The sequence below is a fragment of the Eptesicus fuscus genome, chromosome 3 (genome assembly GCF_027574615.1).
Source record: "Eptesicus fuscus isolate TK198812 chromosome 3, DD_ASM_mEF_20220401, whole genome shotgun sequence".
In the NCBI taxonomy this organism is placed as follows: Eukaryota; Metazoa; Chordata; class Mammalia; order Chiroptera; family Vespertilionidae; genus Eptesicus; species Eptesicus fuscus.
In genome coordinates this window covers 58,204,211-58,222,893 of record NC_072475.1, presented here as the reverse complement: position 1 = coordinate 58,222,893, position 18,683 = coordinate 58,204,211, and the positions used below count along the sequence as shown (strand labels likewise).

The following is an 18,683-nucleotide window of genomic DNA, read 5'->3' as shown; positions in this document are numbered from 1 at the left end:
AACTTGAGGTCCGAGATGTGTAAATCACATAAATGGAGCCCAACATAGTTCTGATGATGTGTTTCTTCCTTTCTTTTCTTAAGGTTAAGCCACAGCTTGAAGAACAAACAAATGAGACTTATGAAGAATTTGAAGCCGTAGAATACAAAACCCAAGTGGTTGCTGGAATAAATTACTACATCAAGGTTAGAGTTTAACATCCGTGTTGGCACTAAAAGACATTGTATTTCTCACTTTATGTGAAGTTCTCTGTCACCTCTAACGTATAACCTGGTCCTTCTCCTTGTCCTAAATCAAGATGCCCACCTACCATACTTCCTAAGTAGTAAACTCTCAAATTTAAAAGATGACGGTATATTTATACCTTTTCCTTGTTAATTTAGAAAGCCTTCTTATATTGATTCTTAACTTAGTTTCCACAAGTCGTGTAGAAAAAGATCTCATAAAAGTTCAGGTCCTGTTTAGCTGTGGTGATGGCTGCTTCATATGTGAAGAGGGAGCCTGAAGGCCTGGCAGGGCCAGGGGCTCTGCTGAAGCTTGCTCCACCGCAAAGCATTGTGGTTCTGCGTGTCCTCAATTAAGTGGGACTAAGGAACGACTGGAATCATTAGCTGGGGAAATAATTTAAAGCACTTTTGCCCTATTTGCATTTTTATTATTATAATTTAAATAATCTTCACAACTCAAATAAATAGACTCTAATTTAAATAACTTAAATGAATAGATTAAACTTGTGGCACTGAAGGTTTAGTTTAAAGCAGTGGAACATTAAAATATATATTTTCTTTTTTATTGATTTCAGAGAGGAAGGGAGAGGGAGAGGGAGATAGAAACATCAATGATGAGAGAGAAACACTGATCGGCTGCCTCCTGCATACCCCACACTGGGGACTGAGTCCGAAACCTGGACATGTGCTCTGACCGGGAATCAAACCGTGACCTCCTGGTCACTCAACCGCTGAGCCAAGCCAGCTGGACCATTAATATAATTTTTTTATTAATTACATCTATATCATGAAATAAATGATTTATTGATCCAGTTCCAAGTGAAGAAAAAACTTGTGTAGTTACTAAGAGGGAACCAATTCAACAAGTCAACCATAGTTATTTGGGAGCCATTTTTGTCCTTTTGTATTGAGAAGATGGCAATTCTTTTTGTTTGTTTGTTTGTTTGTTTGTTTTTAGGAGATGGTAATTCTGATTTAATAAATAATGACAGCCCTAGCCAGTTTTGCTCAGTGGATAGAGCGTCAGCCTGCTGACTGAAGGGTCCCGGGTTAGATTCTGGTCAAGGGCACGTGCCCGGGTTGTGGGCTCAATCCCCAGAGTGGGGCGTGCAGGAGGCAGGTGATCAATGATTCTCTCTCATCATTGATGTTTCTATCTCTCTCCCCTTCTCCCTTCCTCCCTGAAATCAATAAAAATATATTTTAAAAATAGAAAAATAATGACAGACATTCAAATGTATTTACTTAATCTTCACTAAATTATTTGACCAGGGCACAGTCTGGCTTACTTCTCTTTAACAAACAACTACTTAAAATATAAAATTTTTAAAAAATGTTTTTAGCAATGGAAATAGCATAAGTGGTGTTAACCAGCTCAGCATGAGAAAATCACAGTACTGGGTTTATGTAACTGAATTAGCCCAGTTCTACCAAATTTGAGCTCCTGAAATACGCCAGGCCCGGGGGTTGAGCACATGAATGAGGGCCTGCTTTCTTCATAGCTGGAAAGAATGCTTTCCAAGGAAAAGGTGATCTTATTCAATAAGAAACATTTCCTCCAAATTGGGATCATTAGTGCTTTTTAATTAATCTAAGTGCATAACTTCCACATGTTAATTAGCTCATGTATTTCTTTAAAAATTCATCAGAAAACTATCTTGAAATTTTCCTCCCTTAAGTCACCTGCCCCCGCCCCCAAAAAAAACAAGAAAAAGATCACCTGTCCAGTCTTAACCACAGTCTCTTCTCTTCCCTTCCCTTTTCTTTCCCTACCCTCTTTTCCCTCCCTCCTCCTTCCTTCTGCTATCAAATTTCTCCTATTGGATTATAGCCACTGACCCCAATTTCCTCAGACTTCCTGTCAGTCTAGCTGTTAATCCCTTTGCTCTGAGCCACTCTCTTGATTTAAGGTCTTGCTGGTGATGTGACCTTCTCTGTTCTTTCTCAAGTACCCATCCAGAGGCAGGTGGTTTATACTTACTATTTTTTATTTTTTTATTTTCTTTATTGATTAAGGTATTACATATGTGCCCTTATCCCCCCCATACTTATTATTTTGCCTATTATATTGGACAGAGACTCAGCTACCAAGTTCAATAGTGCCAGTGATTTCTGATATTCTTATATGAATGCCAGTTTAATGGGGATTGTAAAATTTTATCATTCAGTAAGATGTTTGAAGTAGAGTTTTAATTTAATCACCTTTTCTAAATGTTACAATAATTGTTATATTTTATTAAATTCATTTTCTATAAAAAAAAAAAAAAGGTGGGTGATAAGATGGAATTATTGTGAGCGTTGGTCCTGGGTTTGAACCCTTGCATAACTTGTTCTACTAATCAAAACCTGGGTGATTGCAGCTGCTCATCTTCTCTGAGCCTTCATTCCCTTATCTGCACAAAGCAGATAAAAACCTACCTTTGCAGGGTTTTGTGTGGAATAAATGAACCAAAAATTTACTGAGCATGTAGAATGTACCAGGCACTGTTATAAGAGCTGGGCTTGTATTATCTCATCTAATCCTCTCAACAAATATATTGGATAAGTTTATGATTATTTTTCTTGTGTTACTGATGAGACAATTGAACCCTGGGAAAGTGAAGTAACTAACAATAACTATAAAAGCAGAACCCAGCCCTAGCCGGTTTGGCTCAGTGGATAGTGCATCAGCCTGCAGACTGTTCAATTCCAGTCAAGGGCACATGCCTGGGTTGCACGCTTGATCCCCAGTAGGGGACATACAGGAGGCAGCCAATCAATGATTATCTCTTATCATTGATGTTTCTATCTCTCCCTTCCTCTCTGAAATCAATTTTTTTTAAAAAAACATAACCCAGGGAGTCTGATGTTTAACTATTGCCTCTAATAGTATATGCCAAGGACAATTCTATGTTTCTTCTCCCTTCTTAAATCATGTGGCAAATAAAGTGTCCCAATTTGGGAGTCAGAATCACCAAAAAGTTTGTCGCTTGTTTTTTTGTTCTGTGCATCTTTGAAAATGAAATGCCCAGATTATAGTCAAATATGAAATAAAACACACCTTAGGGCCTATGCCTCTTGCCATGCCTTTAACCTGCCCGTTCTCTCATAAAGTAAGGTGACAGGCTTATGCACACCAGGGGTCTAAGAAGGCGTGTCTAAGAATGCTGTTCCAGAAAAGCCACTGCAGCGAGGTCTTCAGAGGTCTATAGATTCTCACTTGTCATAGATCCATGCAAATAAACCTCCTTTTCCCCCCTTTTTTATCTTTCAGGTGCGGGTAGGTGATGATAGTTACATTCACATAAAAATATTCAAACCTCTTCCTCAACAACAGCAGTCTTTGAAACTCACTGGTTACCAGACAGACAAAAGCAAGGACGATGAGCTGACGGGCTTTTAGCAGAACGTTCAAAAAGCGATTGGATTCCTTCCATTAATGATGGAATTGCTAATAAATGCAACTATCAATAAAGAAACCTTCCTTTTTAAATAAATTTAAAATAGTTAATCCTTTCAACTATTTGTCTATTGCATTAAATAGTAATTACCTTTTCTTTCTCAAAATCAATGTTATTGCATTAGAGCAAAAATTCCATACAAATTGATGTCCGGGTGGAGGGGCGCAGACCCACAGCCCTGAGGCAGGGGTTGAGGGGCGGCGCCACCTTAGTGGAGGGGCGCCGCACTGCCGGGTACCCCACTGCGGCTGGGCTGTTCGGCTGTTGGAGGGAGCTCCCTGCACTAACCCGGCCTTGCTGCGGCCTGAGCACTTGGGAGGCCTTGACTCCTGCCTTGGCCCAAAAGCAAGCACATGCCTGCCCCGTCCCACCCCATTTCCCACCCCACCCCGCCCCCAGGTCCCGCCCCACCCCACAGCGGAGTGCGCCTGCACGGTGAGTGCCACCTGCTCCCCAGAATGGGGGGCAGTAAAGAATGGAGGGGTGGGGGGGAGGAAAGAATGTGGAGCATCCACAATGAAGAGGTGCTTGAGAAGGAGGCTCAGAAGCCTCACGGGGAGGTTTGTTCTGTTTGCCCCGTGGCTGCCCCTTAGGAAGGGCAGAGAGCACAGCTCTGAGGGCTCCCTGCGTGCTGAGTCCATTTCCACAGCCAACTGGAATTGGCCTCAGTTTCCTGGTCTGTAAAATGGATTAAGCGTGTCCCAGTGCCTTCACTGAGCTTTGATGGCCAATTGAGATACTATATAAAGAAAATGAGGGAAGAAGTGAGGAAGAAAAGGAAGGACGAGCAACACAAAGGAAAGACTGAAAGGAACCTGTAAACCCATTGTCACTTAAATAGGGAATATAGTCAACAGTGTTGTAATGACGGTATGATGCCAGGTGGGTATTGGAAATATCGGGGAACACTTTGTAAAGTATATGATTGTCTAACCACTATTCTGTAACTAATATAAAACCTGAAACCAATACAAAATAATATTGAATGTAAAGAAATGAAAATTGGAGTGAAATTTTTATAAATTTCAAAGTTTAAAAGCTGTAAAGGAAGGAAGGGGAGAATAAAAAGTGTTTTTCATTTTACCACTTTATTGTCTTTTCAGTGCATGAAAAAGACAGTTGTCTTTATACGGTGCTTTTATACTTTTCTAAGTCCTTATCTCATTTGATGTTCAGAGCAACTTAAAGACAAGATAATTATTCCCTCCACTATTCAAAGAAAGGAAATCTTGGTGTCTGGCCCCAATGATTCAATCGTTAAGCCCTTATTGTAAAGCAGGGTTAGTGAAATTTTCTGTGAAGGGTCATATCTATACTAATAAAAGCCTTGGGAGTGATCAGGCCAGCAGGGGAAGGTAGTTGGGGGCAATCAGGCTGGCAGAGGAGCAGTTAGGTGTCAATCAGGCCGGCAAGGGAGTGGTTAGGAGGTGATCAGGCTGGCAGGCAGAAGTGGTTATTGGCAATCAGGCAGGCAGGCAGGCGAGTGGAGCCAGCGGTCCCAGAATGTGAGAGGGATGTCTGACTGCCCCCAAAGGGTCTGAGATTGGAGAGGGTGCAGGCTTGGCTGAGGGACACCCTTCCCCATGCACGAATTTAGTGCACCAGGCCACTGGTTTCATATACACTGAGTGGCCAGATTACACTGATCTCTGAATGCATAATAATTTGGCCACTCAGTATATATATATATATATATATTGGAAGCCCGGTGCATGAATTCATGCATGGGTGGGGTCCGGCCAGCCTGGCCAGGGGGAGGGGCTTCATACACATTTTACTAATTTTATTTCATCTCTGACACTTCTATTATAGAAAAATGGCAAATGGCGATATTAAAATATTTCTTCTAATTAATTTCCTTTCAATGTGCACGAATTCGTCCACTGGGCCATTAGTCTCATATAAAGTACTTACAATGATGCCTAATTTGTAGTAAGCACTGAGAAAACAAGTTATTAGTAACAGTATACTCTTCATTCATTGAATAAATATTTGAACAGTGCATCACCTATGGGGTTGTATTTAACAGAATTTTAAATATAGAGACTTAACCAAATAGGTTAACCACTCCTATTACACCCCTGAATGAACAGATAAAAACCTCTTCCCTCACTTATTAACAAGTTTGGAGACACAGCCTGGGGCTGGAAAGACAACCCACAATGCCGTTTAGGATCCAGTCTCCTGGGCTCCGAAACAGCAAGATGTTTCCAAACAGATGGATTGTGAGGTCCAACAGCTTCCTGGTCCCTCTTCTTCTCCTTCCTCCTCTGTCCCCTTGTACCCAAGCCCTGCCCCACCCCACCAGAATTGTCCTTTCTTTCTCTGTTTCATGGGGTGCATCCTCATATCTCCTGCTTTCTAATGGAGGGTACCCAGGAAGGCACTAATATTTGAAAGTGATATATTAAATTAAAGTATGCCTAGCCAGCTCTAGTCGGTTTTGCTCAGTGGATAGAACGTCAGCCTGTGGACTGAAGGGTCCCAGGTTCGAATCCTGCCAAGGGCACATGCCTAGGTTGCGGGCTTGATCCCCAGTGGGGGGAGGGGGGTGCAGGAGGCAGCCAATTGATGATTCTCTCTCATCATTGATGTTTCTATCTCTCTCTCCCTCTTCCTTCCTCTCTGAAATCAATAAAGAAATATATATTTTTTAAAAAGTATGTCTAGCCTGCTAGCCCTGGCTGCAAATCAACATTTAGGGACATCCCACATGTGGAAAACAGTGATTCTAGAACAGCAGTCCTCCAACTTTTCCAGAAAGGGCGCATCAGAAAACTCTGGGGTAGTTTAGGCTTCTTTGGAAAATTCTCCCCCTATAAGGAGCAAGCACTTTTTTACTTCTTTATTTTTCAACTAGAGGCCCGATGCATGAAGATTCATGCAAGAATGGGCCTTCCTTCCCCTGGCTGACGGCATGCCTTTGCTCTGGCCCGGAGCCACCTTTCCGCCTTCCCACGCTGCCCAGAGGCCTGGAGCTTTAAAAACTCGGAGTGCAGAGCCCCACCCCCAGTTCTTCCCAGCAGGTCTGAAGGGCCCCCAGGAATTTGCATTTCTGCACATTACCAAATGATGCTGCTATAATCAGGGGCAAGGCTGCATTTTCTGTTTTGTCCTCTGGTTAAAGAAGTTTTGCGTGTGAACAAGATGTCAGGAGGACCAGCCACCTTTCCAAGATCCCCTGGCACTTTAGAAGCACACGTTTACAAACAGCAAACATGTTCATTCGAAATCCTGACATCCTTCATTTACCCTGTGCATGCTGAAACAGCTCCTCTTGAGCACCTTAACTTAGCAACCAAGGTTGACTCATTCCAGGAATTTGGAAATCCAGCATTTTATAGCAGGAGGTGACTTCAGAGAACTGGCCAGGCCCAAACCTCAACAAAAAAGTAAAACAGCCCAGCTGGCGTGGCTCAGTGGTTGAGCATCGACCTATGAACCAGGAGGTCGGTTGGATTCCCAGTCAGGGCACATGCTCAGGTTGCAGGCACAATCCCCAGTAGGGGCGTGCAGGAGGCAGCCAATCAATGGTTCGCTCTCATCATTGATGTTTCTATCTCTCTCTCCCTCTCCCTTCCTCTATGAAATCAATAACAATATTTTAAAATAAATACAAAAAAAGATCCAGTCCCTTTTCTGTTCAGCATCCTTAATGTGTTATCTTCAAGTTTGTCACCACACAGGCAAGTAGTCCCCATCCTTGTCACTTCTAGCCACCCTAACCATACCCCATGTAGAAAGGAGGAAAGGACAATGTATTTATCAGGAAAGTAAGTTTCTCAGAAATGCTCCAGCAGTCTTCTGCTCATCTCTCATGAGCCAAAACTGCCTCACTGCTATCTGGAGCTGCAAAGGAAGCCGGGCACACTACCACTCCAGACAAAACCAGGCTTCTCTTTGGTCAGGAAGGGGAAAATGGATAGAAGAAAGAGAACTAGCAGTATTTCAGGCTTATCCAGGCCAGGCACTGAGAACCACAGTGCCAGACCTCAAAAGTTGGCAAGGGAGAGGAAAGCAGCCACGGAGAAGCAAGGTGAAGATCATGGAAGAGGTGCTGCTCTTGGGAGCATTTAAAAGGGACACCTAACCCCTATTTGGGAGGTCAGGAAAGGCTTGCTGAAAGAAGTGACAGTTGAGACATGAAGTAGGACAGGGAAGAGAGGGCATGTGCAGTTCAGAGGGGAGAATGGGTCTTTTCTGGGAGCTGAGTGATGCCCTATTGGTGCAGAGCAGAGTGTAGGCAGAGAGCTGTGAATTGGGGGTAAGCAGGAACCACAGCACCAAGGACTTTGCAAGCCATTTAAAGAAATTGATGCTAATCTTCAAGGCAGTGGGAAGCCACTGAGGAATTTTAATTAGGAGGCAGATTTTGCTTATTTGTTTTAAAAAATGAAATAGGAAAAGAAAATCAGTCAGTCTACAGCAGTTATCTTTAAGTGCCAGTGGATTTGCTGTCCCATCCTAATGCTCCAGGAGACCCACAAATTCCTCTAGACCAATCCTTTCCCCTTTCACAGGGTGGCCCTCACCTGGCTGGCCACTGCATTTAGAAGCTGGGAGCTCTTCGCTTAAACCTCTTACTAACATTTTGGGTTTCCTCCCCTACATAGTGCTCTGGGGTAGTTTAGGCTTCTTTGGAAAATTCTCCCCCTATAAGGAGCAAGCACTTTTTTTTAAATATATATTTTTATTGATTTTTTACAGAGAGGAAGAGAGAGGGATAGAGAGTTAGAAACATCGATGAGAAACATCAATCAGCTGCCTCTTGCACACCCCCCACTGGGGATGTGCCCGCAACCAAGGTACATGCCCTTGACTGGAATCGAACCTGGGACCCTTGAGTCCACAGGCCGACGCTCTATCTACTGAGCCAAACCGGTTTCGGAGCGAGCACTTTTTTACTTCTTTATTCTTCAACTAGAGGCCCGATGCACAAAGATTCACGCAAGAATGGGCCTTCCTTCACCTGGCTACCGGCACTGCCTTTGCTCCCTGAGCCGCCTTTCCGCCTTCCCACGCTGCCCAGAGGCCTGGAGTGGCTGGGGTGGTGCAGAACGCCTGCGTCACCACCATGGTGACAATGCAAGCGTCCCACCCCCGGCCACTCGGTGCCTGTGTATGCAAATTAACCCACCACCTTTGTTGGGTTAATTTGCATACTCACTCCTGATTGGCTGGTGGATGTTGTGAAGGTACAGTCAATTTGCATCTCTCTTTTATTAGTGTAGATGTTCATGTTCAACTATACAAGTTGTTTTTTAAAGGGTCAATCAAGGCATAATTATAAGGCTAGGTACACATGGAAATCTGAGCTACCTAAGTAATCTCTAACGTATTTGATCAGGCCACCTAGCTCTAGAGAGAATATTCAATTTTCTTGATTTGAAGTGAGACCACACATTTGACTAATCTCCCAGTTTACAGGTTATTCCTGGGTGGTCTAAAGTAAGTAGTGTGGCACGTGAGCAGAGTAGCACCTGGTACATTATTGTTCTATTTCCCAAAGTGGTATCTTTGGGGCACAACTTTAAAAAGAGAATGACTTATTAGGAAACTTCCTTTTTATTACTGAACTTATTTGGTATATTTCAGTCTCTACTGAAATCATCTTTTCAAAGACAAGGGAACCATGTCTAACCACCTGACAATAGTCACTTGCAACCTACTCGCCATTCCCCATTACTAACCCCCCTCCTTTTTGGGCATGGAACATCACTTTTAGCATACTATATAATTTACTTCTTTACCATTGTCTGTCTCCCCTCACTACATGTAAGCTCATTAAGAGCAGGTATTTTTATCTGTTCTTGCTCAGTGATCTATTAATAGTGCCTCAAATATGGAAGGCATTCAAGTGTTTGTTAAAGGAATTTGCAAATGGCTTATCATGGGTGTTTCTTCTATGGCTATCTTCTGTCCTGCTCAGAAAGGGCCAAACTCACCTCTGAACTTTCACACATTCTGTTTCCCCTCTTGTTTTGGCTAAATCTTACCTATCCTCCAAGCAACAAGGCTTGTTTTTAAGGCAGCAATTACATGTCAGACTATCAGTAGGTAACCAACTTTCATGAGCAATGCACCATATTTGAGGCTTTCAATGCCATTCATCAGACAAAATATACTACTCATTTAGACTAAGTCACTCTACGTTACCAAAATTACACATTTTTCATGTTACTCTGGAATAATTCAGGCATCTTAACCTAACTAGATAGTATTTTAGCAGACCTGGAATTCTGTAAAGGCTGTTATAAATCCCTCCCTAAGATTCTGTTTCTGAATTCCCAACTGAGCATCAGGAAGATCTTTGTGAGGCTTATCTTTATTCTTGCAATTCACTCATACATCCAGTAATTATTTTTTTTATTTTTTTTATATATATTTTATTGATTTTTTACAGAGAGGAAGGGAGAGGGATAGAGAGTCAGGAACATCGATGAGAGAGAAACATCGATCAGCTGCCTCCTGCACACCCCCTACTGGGGATGTGCCCGCAACCAAGGTACATGCCCTTGACCGGAATCGAACCTGGGACTCTTCAGTCTGCAGGCCGATGCTCTATCCACTGAGCCAAACCGGTTAGGGCACATCCAGTAATTATTAAGCATCAACTTTCTATCAGGCACCCGTCATTAATAGGTAAGTCCTGTACAAAAATCTTGTTGACTCTAGAAAAATATTTATTGTTGAAGACTAGATTAGCCCTAGCTGATTTGGCTCAGTGGATAGAACGTCAGCCTGTGGACTAAAGGGTCCCGGATTCGATTCCGGTCAGGGGCACATGCCCAGGTTAGCAGGCTCGATCCCCAGTGGGAGCAAGCAGGAGGCAGCCGGTCAATGATTCTCTCATCATTGATGGTTCTCTCCCTTCCTCTCTGAAATCAATAAAAATATATTTAAAAAAAAAAAAGCCTAGTAGGTCTTGTGTATCAATACCCCCAACAACTAAGATAGTATCTAACCCACAGTATGTGCTTAAAAGTTCTATTAAAAGAATAGCAAGCACTTAATACTTGTATTGCTCACTTCCAACTGCATAATCTGACCAAGATCAACATACTAAATACACAGGCCTACCCATGACCCAGCTGGTCAATCTCTCTGTGCCAGAGCCATGTGGCTTAAATTGTGGTAGGTAAAACCCTAAACGGCTCTCCAAGATATCCCACTCTAATCCCTCAGATGGTGAATGTGAAACATTACATCTGTGATCTTACATTACCTGGCCAAAGGGATTTGCAGATGTAATGAAGATGCTGATTATCATGGTAGGCCTAAACTAATCACACAAACACTATAAAAGCTGTTTGTGTAGCTTACACCAGAAAAGGAAGTCATACTCCAAGAATGAAAGGATTCAACGCACTGTTGCTAGCTTGAAGAGGGAGGCAGCCATGTATCAAGAAATGTGGATAATTTTCAAGAGTTTAGCTCCTGCCAGCCAGCAAGGAAATGGGGATTTCAGTCCTAAAACAGAGGATCTAAATTCAGCCTTCACACTGGATGAGGCAGGAAGCAGATTCTTCCCAGAGAATGCAGCCTGTTAGACCCCAGGCAGAGAGCCCAGCCTAGTCTGCCCGGGCTTCTGACCTACAAAACTGCAAGATAACAAACAGGCAGGATTTTAAGCTGCTAAACTCTAGTAATTTGTTAGGCAGCAATAGAAACTAATACAATCATCCTGTACTAAAAAGTGTTGTTGTTTTTTTCAATGACCAAATCCTGACAATTTTTTCACTGACTTTTTTATTACTATCATAAAGCCCTCCTCTGCCTTTCCTTTTCTGAATTTGTTTTATTGCTTTCCTTTTCATGGTCCACAGAAGTACTGTCCAGGAAAAAATTTCCATTGCATCTGAAAACAAGAGAAGTTTACATACTAAGAGAAAGTTTCTTTGGACAGGATCCAGCCTGTAATACTGCCCTTTTACTTAAGAGCAATAAACGTACAAACATAAAGGGATAAAATCATCAGCAACCCAAAAGGTCCCTGTTCATGCCAATAAATTCACAAAAATAAAAAAGGTATAATACAAATAAAATCAGATACTAAAATTGTGTTCATATTCTCTTATAAGAACTTACTGTCTCAACTTGGAAAATCATCAAATAAATATATACACTGAGTCAGAAAATTATTTTAATAGTTACAAAACATTTTTTTTAATAGAATCAGTATAAAATAGCAGTTGATTTCTCCATAATTATCAGAATTATTTATACTTGAGGTCTTGGCTAAGTGGGGCTGAAATCAACAAAAGGTCTTGGACTGTTGGCTCAGAGATCGTCCTGGGAAGCCCGCCTTGCTGATGTCTGTCATGCTTAGCGCTTTTGAGATGACACGGTCCTTTTAAAAAAAAAAAGGAGCTTTTCATTCATTCTTTGGAGGCTTGAAGTGAATTCGGCAGCGTTCATTAAACACCTAAAATATTTAAAGAGAAAAAAGTCATCGAGTTAGCATGTGTAAATCGGGCCTGGAGCTAAATTAAATTTTTCATGGTTCAGGAGGACACAACCATTTGTCCCAGGCCAGGAGTTTTAGAAAGCAGTTTTCTCACCAGTTCAAACTGACCAACCAAGTACTAAGAGCACGGAAAGCTTTGATATGCATTTATAAGGCAATTTTAGTATTTTAATAAAATTTAAATTATTCAAGGAAAAAAAATAATCACAAACTAGCTTACTTAGTAACTAATAAACATTTCAGTTCCATATTCTGGACACTTAGACAAAAATACCTAAGATAAGTTTAAGGTTTCATCCTTTTTTAAAAATAACATAAAATGTATTTAAACATTGGTTGTGTTTTCCTAAATGAGTACCAGATCCTTCTTACAAGTAGGTATGCTTGAAAGGAAACAGTCTTTTGGTAAACTGTGTAAATTTATATAATGTGTTGTTCTGTTTACTTTGCTTCCTAAAAATCTAAACAAATTACATATCATAAATGTTAAAAGAACATTCTGTGACTGTCTGTCAATATAGGATTGTGTTAACAAAAAATTCTGATACAGCCATTCAATGGAATAAAATGTAAGCATACAAAAGAATAAGGGCCCGGCCAGTGTGGCTCACTGGTTGAGTGGAGACCTATGAACCCGGAGGTCACGGTTTAATGCCAGATTTGCAGACTTGATCCCCAGTAAGGGGCGTGCAGGAGGCAGCCAATCAATGATTCTCTTTCATCATTGATGTTTCTATCTCTCTTTCCTCTCCCTTCCTCTCTGAAATCAATAAAAAAAATATATTTTTTAAAAAAGAATAAGGAAGCTCTTTATGTTCTGATTTTTAAAAATCTCCAAGATATAATAAGGGGAAAAGCAGTGTGGACAGTACACTTACATTTGTGTGAGAAAGGGAGTGAGTGTGTGTGTGCACATACATCAAGTTAGAAAAGGTGCAAATATCTGAAAGCTATACCCTCCTTTCAGAGGGAAGGGAAAAGTGGTTTTAAGAGATGAGAGGTAGAATTTTTACTGTATATACTTTAATATTTCAAAAAAACCTTTTAATCATGTGTCCAAAAATTGTGAGTACTTTTCACCCTCAAACTTCATTAACAAGGAACAAATCATTTTTAAGGTTTGAAAAAAACCTGTTGGCTACTGTGGACTATAATAATAAAAGCGTAATATGCTAATTAGACTGGACAGCTGAACAACCTTCCGGACATCGTTACGGACATCCTTCTGAACGAAGCCACGGTGGCAGGGGCCGAGGCAGAGTGGTTAGGGGCAATGAGGCAGGCAGGCGAGCAGTTAGGGGCGATCAGGCAGGCAGGCAGAGTGGTTGGGGGCATCAGGCAGGCAGGTGAGTGGTTTGGGACGATCAGGCAAGCAGGTAGGTGAGCGGTTAGGGGCAATCAGGCAGGCAGGCAGGCGAGTGTTTAGGGGTGATCAGGCAGGCAGGTGAGTGGTTAGGGGCATCAGGCAGAGTGGTTAGGGGCGATCAGACAGGCAGGCGAATGGTTAGGGGCGATCAGACAGGCAGGCGAGTGGTTAGGGGCAATGAAGCAGGCAGGCAGAGTGGTTAGGGGTGATCAGGCAGGCAGGCAGGCAGGCAAACGGTTAGGAGCCAGCAATCCCAGATTGCGAGAGCAATGTCCGACTGCCGGTTTAGGCCCAATTCCGCAGGGATCGGGTCTAAACCGGCAGTCAGACATCTCCCGAGGGGTCCCGGATTGTGAGAGGGTGCAGGCCAGGCTGAGGAACCCCCCTCCCCCGTGCACAAATTTAGTGCACTGGGCCTCTAGTCCTATATAATATAAGCCTAATATGCTAAGTGTCCGGTCAACTGGTTGGCCGTTCAACCAAAGTGTAATATGCTAATGATATGCTAAGGCCGTTCAACTGCTTGCTGTGACATGCACTGACCACCAGGGGGCAGACACTCTGACCAGTAGGTTAGCTTGCTGCTGGGGTCTGGCCGATCGGGACTAAGAGAGATGGGCCAGACATGCCCTGGAGCCCTCCTGAGGTCCCTCCCTGGCTGGCCAACCTCCTGCATCTCTCCCCAGCCCTGATTGTGCACCGGTGGGGGTTCTCGGCCTGGCCTGCGCCCTCTCACAATCCAGGACCCCTTGGGGGATGTCGGAGAACCATTTTCGGCCCAATCCCACTGGCCAGGCGGAGGGACCCCATTGGTGCACGAATTTGTGCACCGAGCCTCTAGTCATAAAAATAAAAGCAAAACCTACAGAGGGAGTTTTAAGGTGATGCTATTATTCAACTTCTCAAGCTAGGCGGTAAATACATGAATGTTCATTTTATTAACATTCTTTAAATTCTACATGATACATACGCCTTGGCCTGTGTGTCTCACAGTGAAAAGAAAACCTGTTGAAAATATATAGACTCCTTCTGGCCCTTTCATCTTATAGTTTATCACATGTCAGTTTCCAGCCCTAATGTTCCTTTAAGTTCCCAACGCTCAGACCAGAAGAGGCTTCAGATTAGTGGCCTTGACATAGTGGTTGGGACAATATATATAACTCGGCTGAGCTTCTCCAAATCCTTTTCCTAAATGACTTCCTAACTACTTTTGCTGGCCTACTGCACCATAGCTACATTTTCTTCTTTTTAAAACAAGTGGGGAATCTCACTTTCTGTGGGGGAGGATGGAGTATACTTCCTTTATAACTAGTATCAAATCCAAAAACGCTTCACTCTTCCCACTACAATACATTTTACCTACATCAACCTCTGCACTGGATTTTTCAAACCAGTTATTTATTGTACCTCTCCTCCTCCCCATCCCAAGAGTAAATATTATCTCTCCAGAGAATTTAAATGGACAAATATTGCCAAAAATCTTTCAAGTAGCAAACACCTTATCACGCTGGTGAAAAGGGTTGGGATAGGAAATGTTGGCAGAGGATAGAATAAAGAAATGTATGCGTCTCTCTCTATGGAACCCGCCCATGTCTTTCTCCACCCTCTCCCCCCAGGCATGTTTGCCTTGCCTCTCTCTCTTTCTCCTAAACTCCATGGGCCCTTCCTTTGCTCTGTAACTTGTTTCCTGAGCCCATTTCTTCTACGGCTCACTTCTACCTCTGTAACTTTCTAAATATACTTTCTCTTAGAGTTTGAAGGGGGGGGGGGGGGGCGAAGAATGTAATAAAGCAAAGAAAATAAATTTGTTTCTGGAATTTATTCATGGCTCTGCAAACTGGTACATTTTAGTTTTTAGTTCAGTTAACCTCTCTCTAGATTAAGCCCATACCATTGGTTACTTACAAAGGATAAAACAAAATTTTCAGTTCATTCTTTCAAATTTAATAGATTTTGCCCTTCAGAAAGGAGAGGGGGATATAGTTTTAGAAAGGGGTATGCAAACAGACATATTTAGGAAACTAAAGTCAGGATTTTATTATTATTATTATTTATTTTTTTTTTTACTACATGGGAAGTCCTAGAATCCCCATCCACCTATCTAATTCCTAATCAGTACTATGCAGGTGGTAATAAGGATCATGTGAATCTAGGAACCATAAAAAGCCCTACTATCAGATACTAAAAAACTATGTACAAGAATGTTTCAGGGTCAGATGTTAGAAAACAAGCAACTGTGAAGGGTAGCTGATGTTATAAAAATTTATGGAAAGTAATTGGGCTCAAAAGGGCTAATTTTAACAAATAACCTCAGTGAAGGTTCTGAGTTAACTTGAGTAAAAATTCTAAATATCAAATATGCGCATAATTAGTATTAAAAAACACAGAATGTCTCCAACTCTATTATCATGACAAGTCATACAATTCTACCATAACTGTAAAATTAGTTTTTATAAGATGATTCTATTTGGATGCTAAAGATATCCTTTGCCCCCCCAACTCCCCTCCTAAGTGAAAACCCTCAGTTGCTTGTAAATGAAGGATCTCTATTCTTCTTAGGAGCCCTAGGGCTCTCCTTACTCCTCCTCCCGTGGCTTCCCTCCCAGTTCTCTCAGAGCTAACATTATTTCATACCTTCCAGCTTCTGTCATTTACCACTTCTTCAACATTCAGTTCTGACTGCATCCATTTCAACTGCAAGAAAGGAAAAACAAACTTACTCATAAGTTATGAAAATTTAAATTAAAAAAAACTAAAACCAAACTCTATAATGTTTTTCCAACAAAACCAGCCACCGCTGCTTTCTTTGTTAGCAGTATTACCTGGGCCAGATTTTGGAACCTTCTTTGACACACATTCTTTCGATAACTAATCAATTGTTAAATCTTATAAAACCCTTGGATCTCAAGCTTTTCTGTATATTATAATCACCTTGAGAGCTTAAAAAAAAAAATCTCAAATTCCCAAGTAGTTCACAGAAGAAATAAAAATAGCCTATAAAGATAAATGGATGCAACCTCTATAAAGGAAAGATGTATCAAAAATCTATAAATTCACATGTCCTTGAACTAAAAACTCCCAGTTCTGGTTACTGATTCTACAATACAGCTTTGCAGACAGCACAGAGGAATAAAAAGGATGGTAAGGAGGTGGCAATCTGATTTAGATTAAGAAAAAGGACTTGGACAAGGCGGGGGGGCGGGGGGGGCCAAAGAGAGGAAGGGGACTATATAAGGCCCAACTGATCTTGAAAGGCATGAGTTTTCTACACCTTGACCATACAGCTCCAGAGGTCTAAGGCAAAAAATTCTAAAGTCTTCCTAATTTTCTTTATAACTGCCAACCTAATCATAAAAGTAGCCGATTCCACTGCTAGGTCCAGATGTCAGGGTCCATCATATTTCTAGTCACTCACCTCTGGTAAGAGAAACCTGAAAGGAAAGAACCTAACAATTCCAGGAAAAGGGCTTGAAAATATTCAGAAAAATTAGGAGAAAAAGCAAGAATTACAGGTTGAGACAGCCAAGAGGTCAAAACCAGAATGATTTCCTCAGGCCAAAGTCAAGACCCAGGCCATCTCGGCAACCATGAGTGGGAGACCCAGGCCAAAGAACCTGACCAACAGGATTACAGCTCAGGCAGGAGGTTTGAGAACGTGCACATCCTATATAATAAAGAGGTGATATGCAAATTGACCATCACGCCAACACACAAGATGGCTGCCCCCATGTGGACACAAGATGGCTGTCACAAGATGGCCAGCAGGGGAGGGCAGTTGGGGGGTACCAGGCCTGCAAGGGAGGGCAGTTGGGGGTGATCGGTCCTGCAGGGGAGGGCAGTTAGGGGTGACTGGGCCGGCAGAGGAGGGAAGTTGGGGGCGACCGGGCCTGCAGGGAAGGGCAGTTGGGGAGGGGGGACCAGGCCGGCAGGGGAGGGTAGTTGGGGAAACCAGGCCTGCGGGGAAGGGCAGTTAGGGGCGACCAGGCCTGCAAGGGAGGGCAGTTGGGGATGACCAGGCCTGCAGGGGAGGGCAGTTAGGGGTGACCAGGCCTGCAGGGGAGGGCAGTTAGGGTGACCAGGCCTGCAAGGGAGGGCAGTTAGGGGTGACCAGGCTGGCCTGCAGGGGAGGGCAGTTAGGGGTGACCAGGCCTGCAGGGGAGGGCAGTTGGGGGAAACCAGGCCTGAGGGGAAGGGCAGTTGGGGGGGGACCAGGACTGCAGGGGAGGGCAGTTGGGAAGACCAGGCCTGCAGGGGAGGGCAATTAGGGGCGACCAGGCTGGCAAGGGAGGGCAGTTAGGGATGACCGGGCCAGCAGTGGAGGGCAGTTGGGGGTGACAGGCCTGCAGGGGAGGACAGTTAGGGGCAACCAGGCTGGCAGGGGAGGGCAGTTAGGGGCGACCAGACTGGCAAGGGAGGGAATTTAGGGGGGACCAGGCCTACTGGGGAGGGCAATTGGGGGTGACCAGGCCTGCAGGGGAGAGCAGTTGGGGAGACCAGGCCTGCAGGGGAGGGCAGTTAGGGGAGACCAGGCTGGCAAGGGAGGGCAGTTAGGGGAGACCAGGCTGGCAGGGAAGGGCAGTTAGGGGTGACCAGGCTGGCAAGGGAGGGAAGTTAGGGGGGACCAGGCCTGCAGGGGAGGGCAATTAGGGGTGACCAGGCCTGCAGGGGAGGGCAGTTGGGCGGGACCAGGCCTGCAGGGGAGGGCAGTTGGGGTTGACCAGGCTGGCAAGGGAGAGCAGTTAGGGGTGACCAGGCCAGCAGGGGAGGGCTGTTGGGGGGGACCAGGTCTGCAGGGGAGGGCAGTTGGGAGAGACAAGGCCTGCAGGGGAGGGCAGTTGGGAGGGACTAGGCCTGCAGGGGAGGGCAGCTGGGGGGCGACCAGGCTGCAGGGGAGGGCAGTTAGGGGTTACCAGCCTGGCAGGGGAGGGCAGTTAGGGGTGACCAGGCAAGCAAGGAAGGGCAGTTAGGGATGACCAGGCAAGCAGGGGAGGGCAGTTGGGAGTGACCAGGCCTGCAGGGGAGGACAGTTGGGAGTGACCAGGTTGGCAAGGGAGGGCAGTTAGGGGTGACCAGGCCAGCAGGGGAGGGCAGTTAGGGGTGACCAGGCCTGCAGGGGAGGACAGTTGGGTGGGACCAGGCCTGCAGGGGAGGGCAGTTGGGGCAACCAGGCTGGCAAGGGAGAG

General features: G+C 43.9%; 2 protein-coding genes across 4 annotated transcripts in view; one reads left to right on the top strand and one right to left on the bottom strand.

Annotated features, from left to right (window-relative positions):
• CSTA (cystatin A) overlaps window positions 1-3,699 on the top strand; it is a 44,874-nt gene extending 41,175 nt beyond the window's left edge. For both annotated transcript variants that reach the window (XM_008146665.3, XM_054711740.1), the window contains exons 3-4: window positions 84-185; window positions 3,481-3,699. In XM_008146665.3, coding sequence (XP_008144887.2) covers window positions 84-185; window positions 3,481-3,609 — 231 coding nt within the window. In that variant the 3' untranslated portion in view covers window positions 3,610-3,699. The remainder of the gene's footprint in view (window positions 1-83; window positions 186-3,480) is intronic.
• An 8,078-nt stretch (window positions 3,700-11,777) lies between these two features.
• MIX23 (mitochondrial matrix import factor 23) overlaps window positions 11,778-18,683 on the bottom strand; it is a 32,819-nt gene continuing 25,913 nt past the window's right edge. For both annotated transcript variants that reach the window (XM_008146666.3, XM_028153385.2), the window contains exons 4-5: window positions 16,135-16,194; window positions 11,778-12,092 (exon numbers count right to left, since the gene is read on the bottom strand). In XM_008146666.3, the coding sequence (XP_008144888.1) occupies window positions 12,042-12,092; window positions 16,135-16,194 (111 nt within the window). In that variant the 3' untranslated portion in view covers window positions 11,778-12,041. The remainder of the gene's footprint in view (window positions 12,093-16,134; window positions 16,195-18,683) is intronic.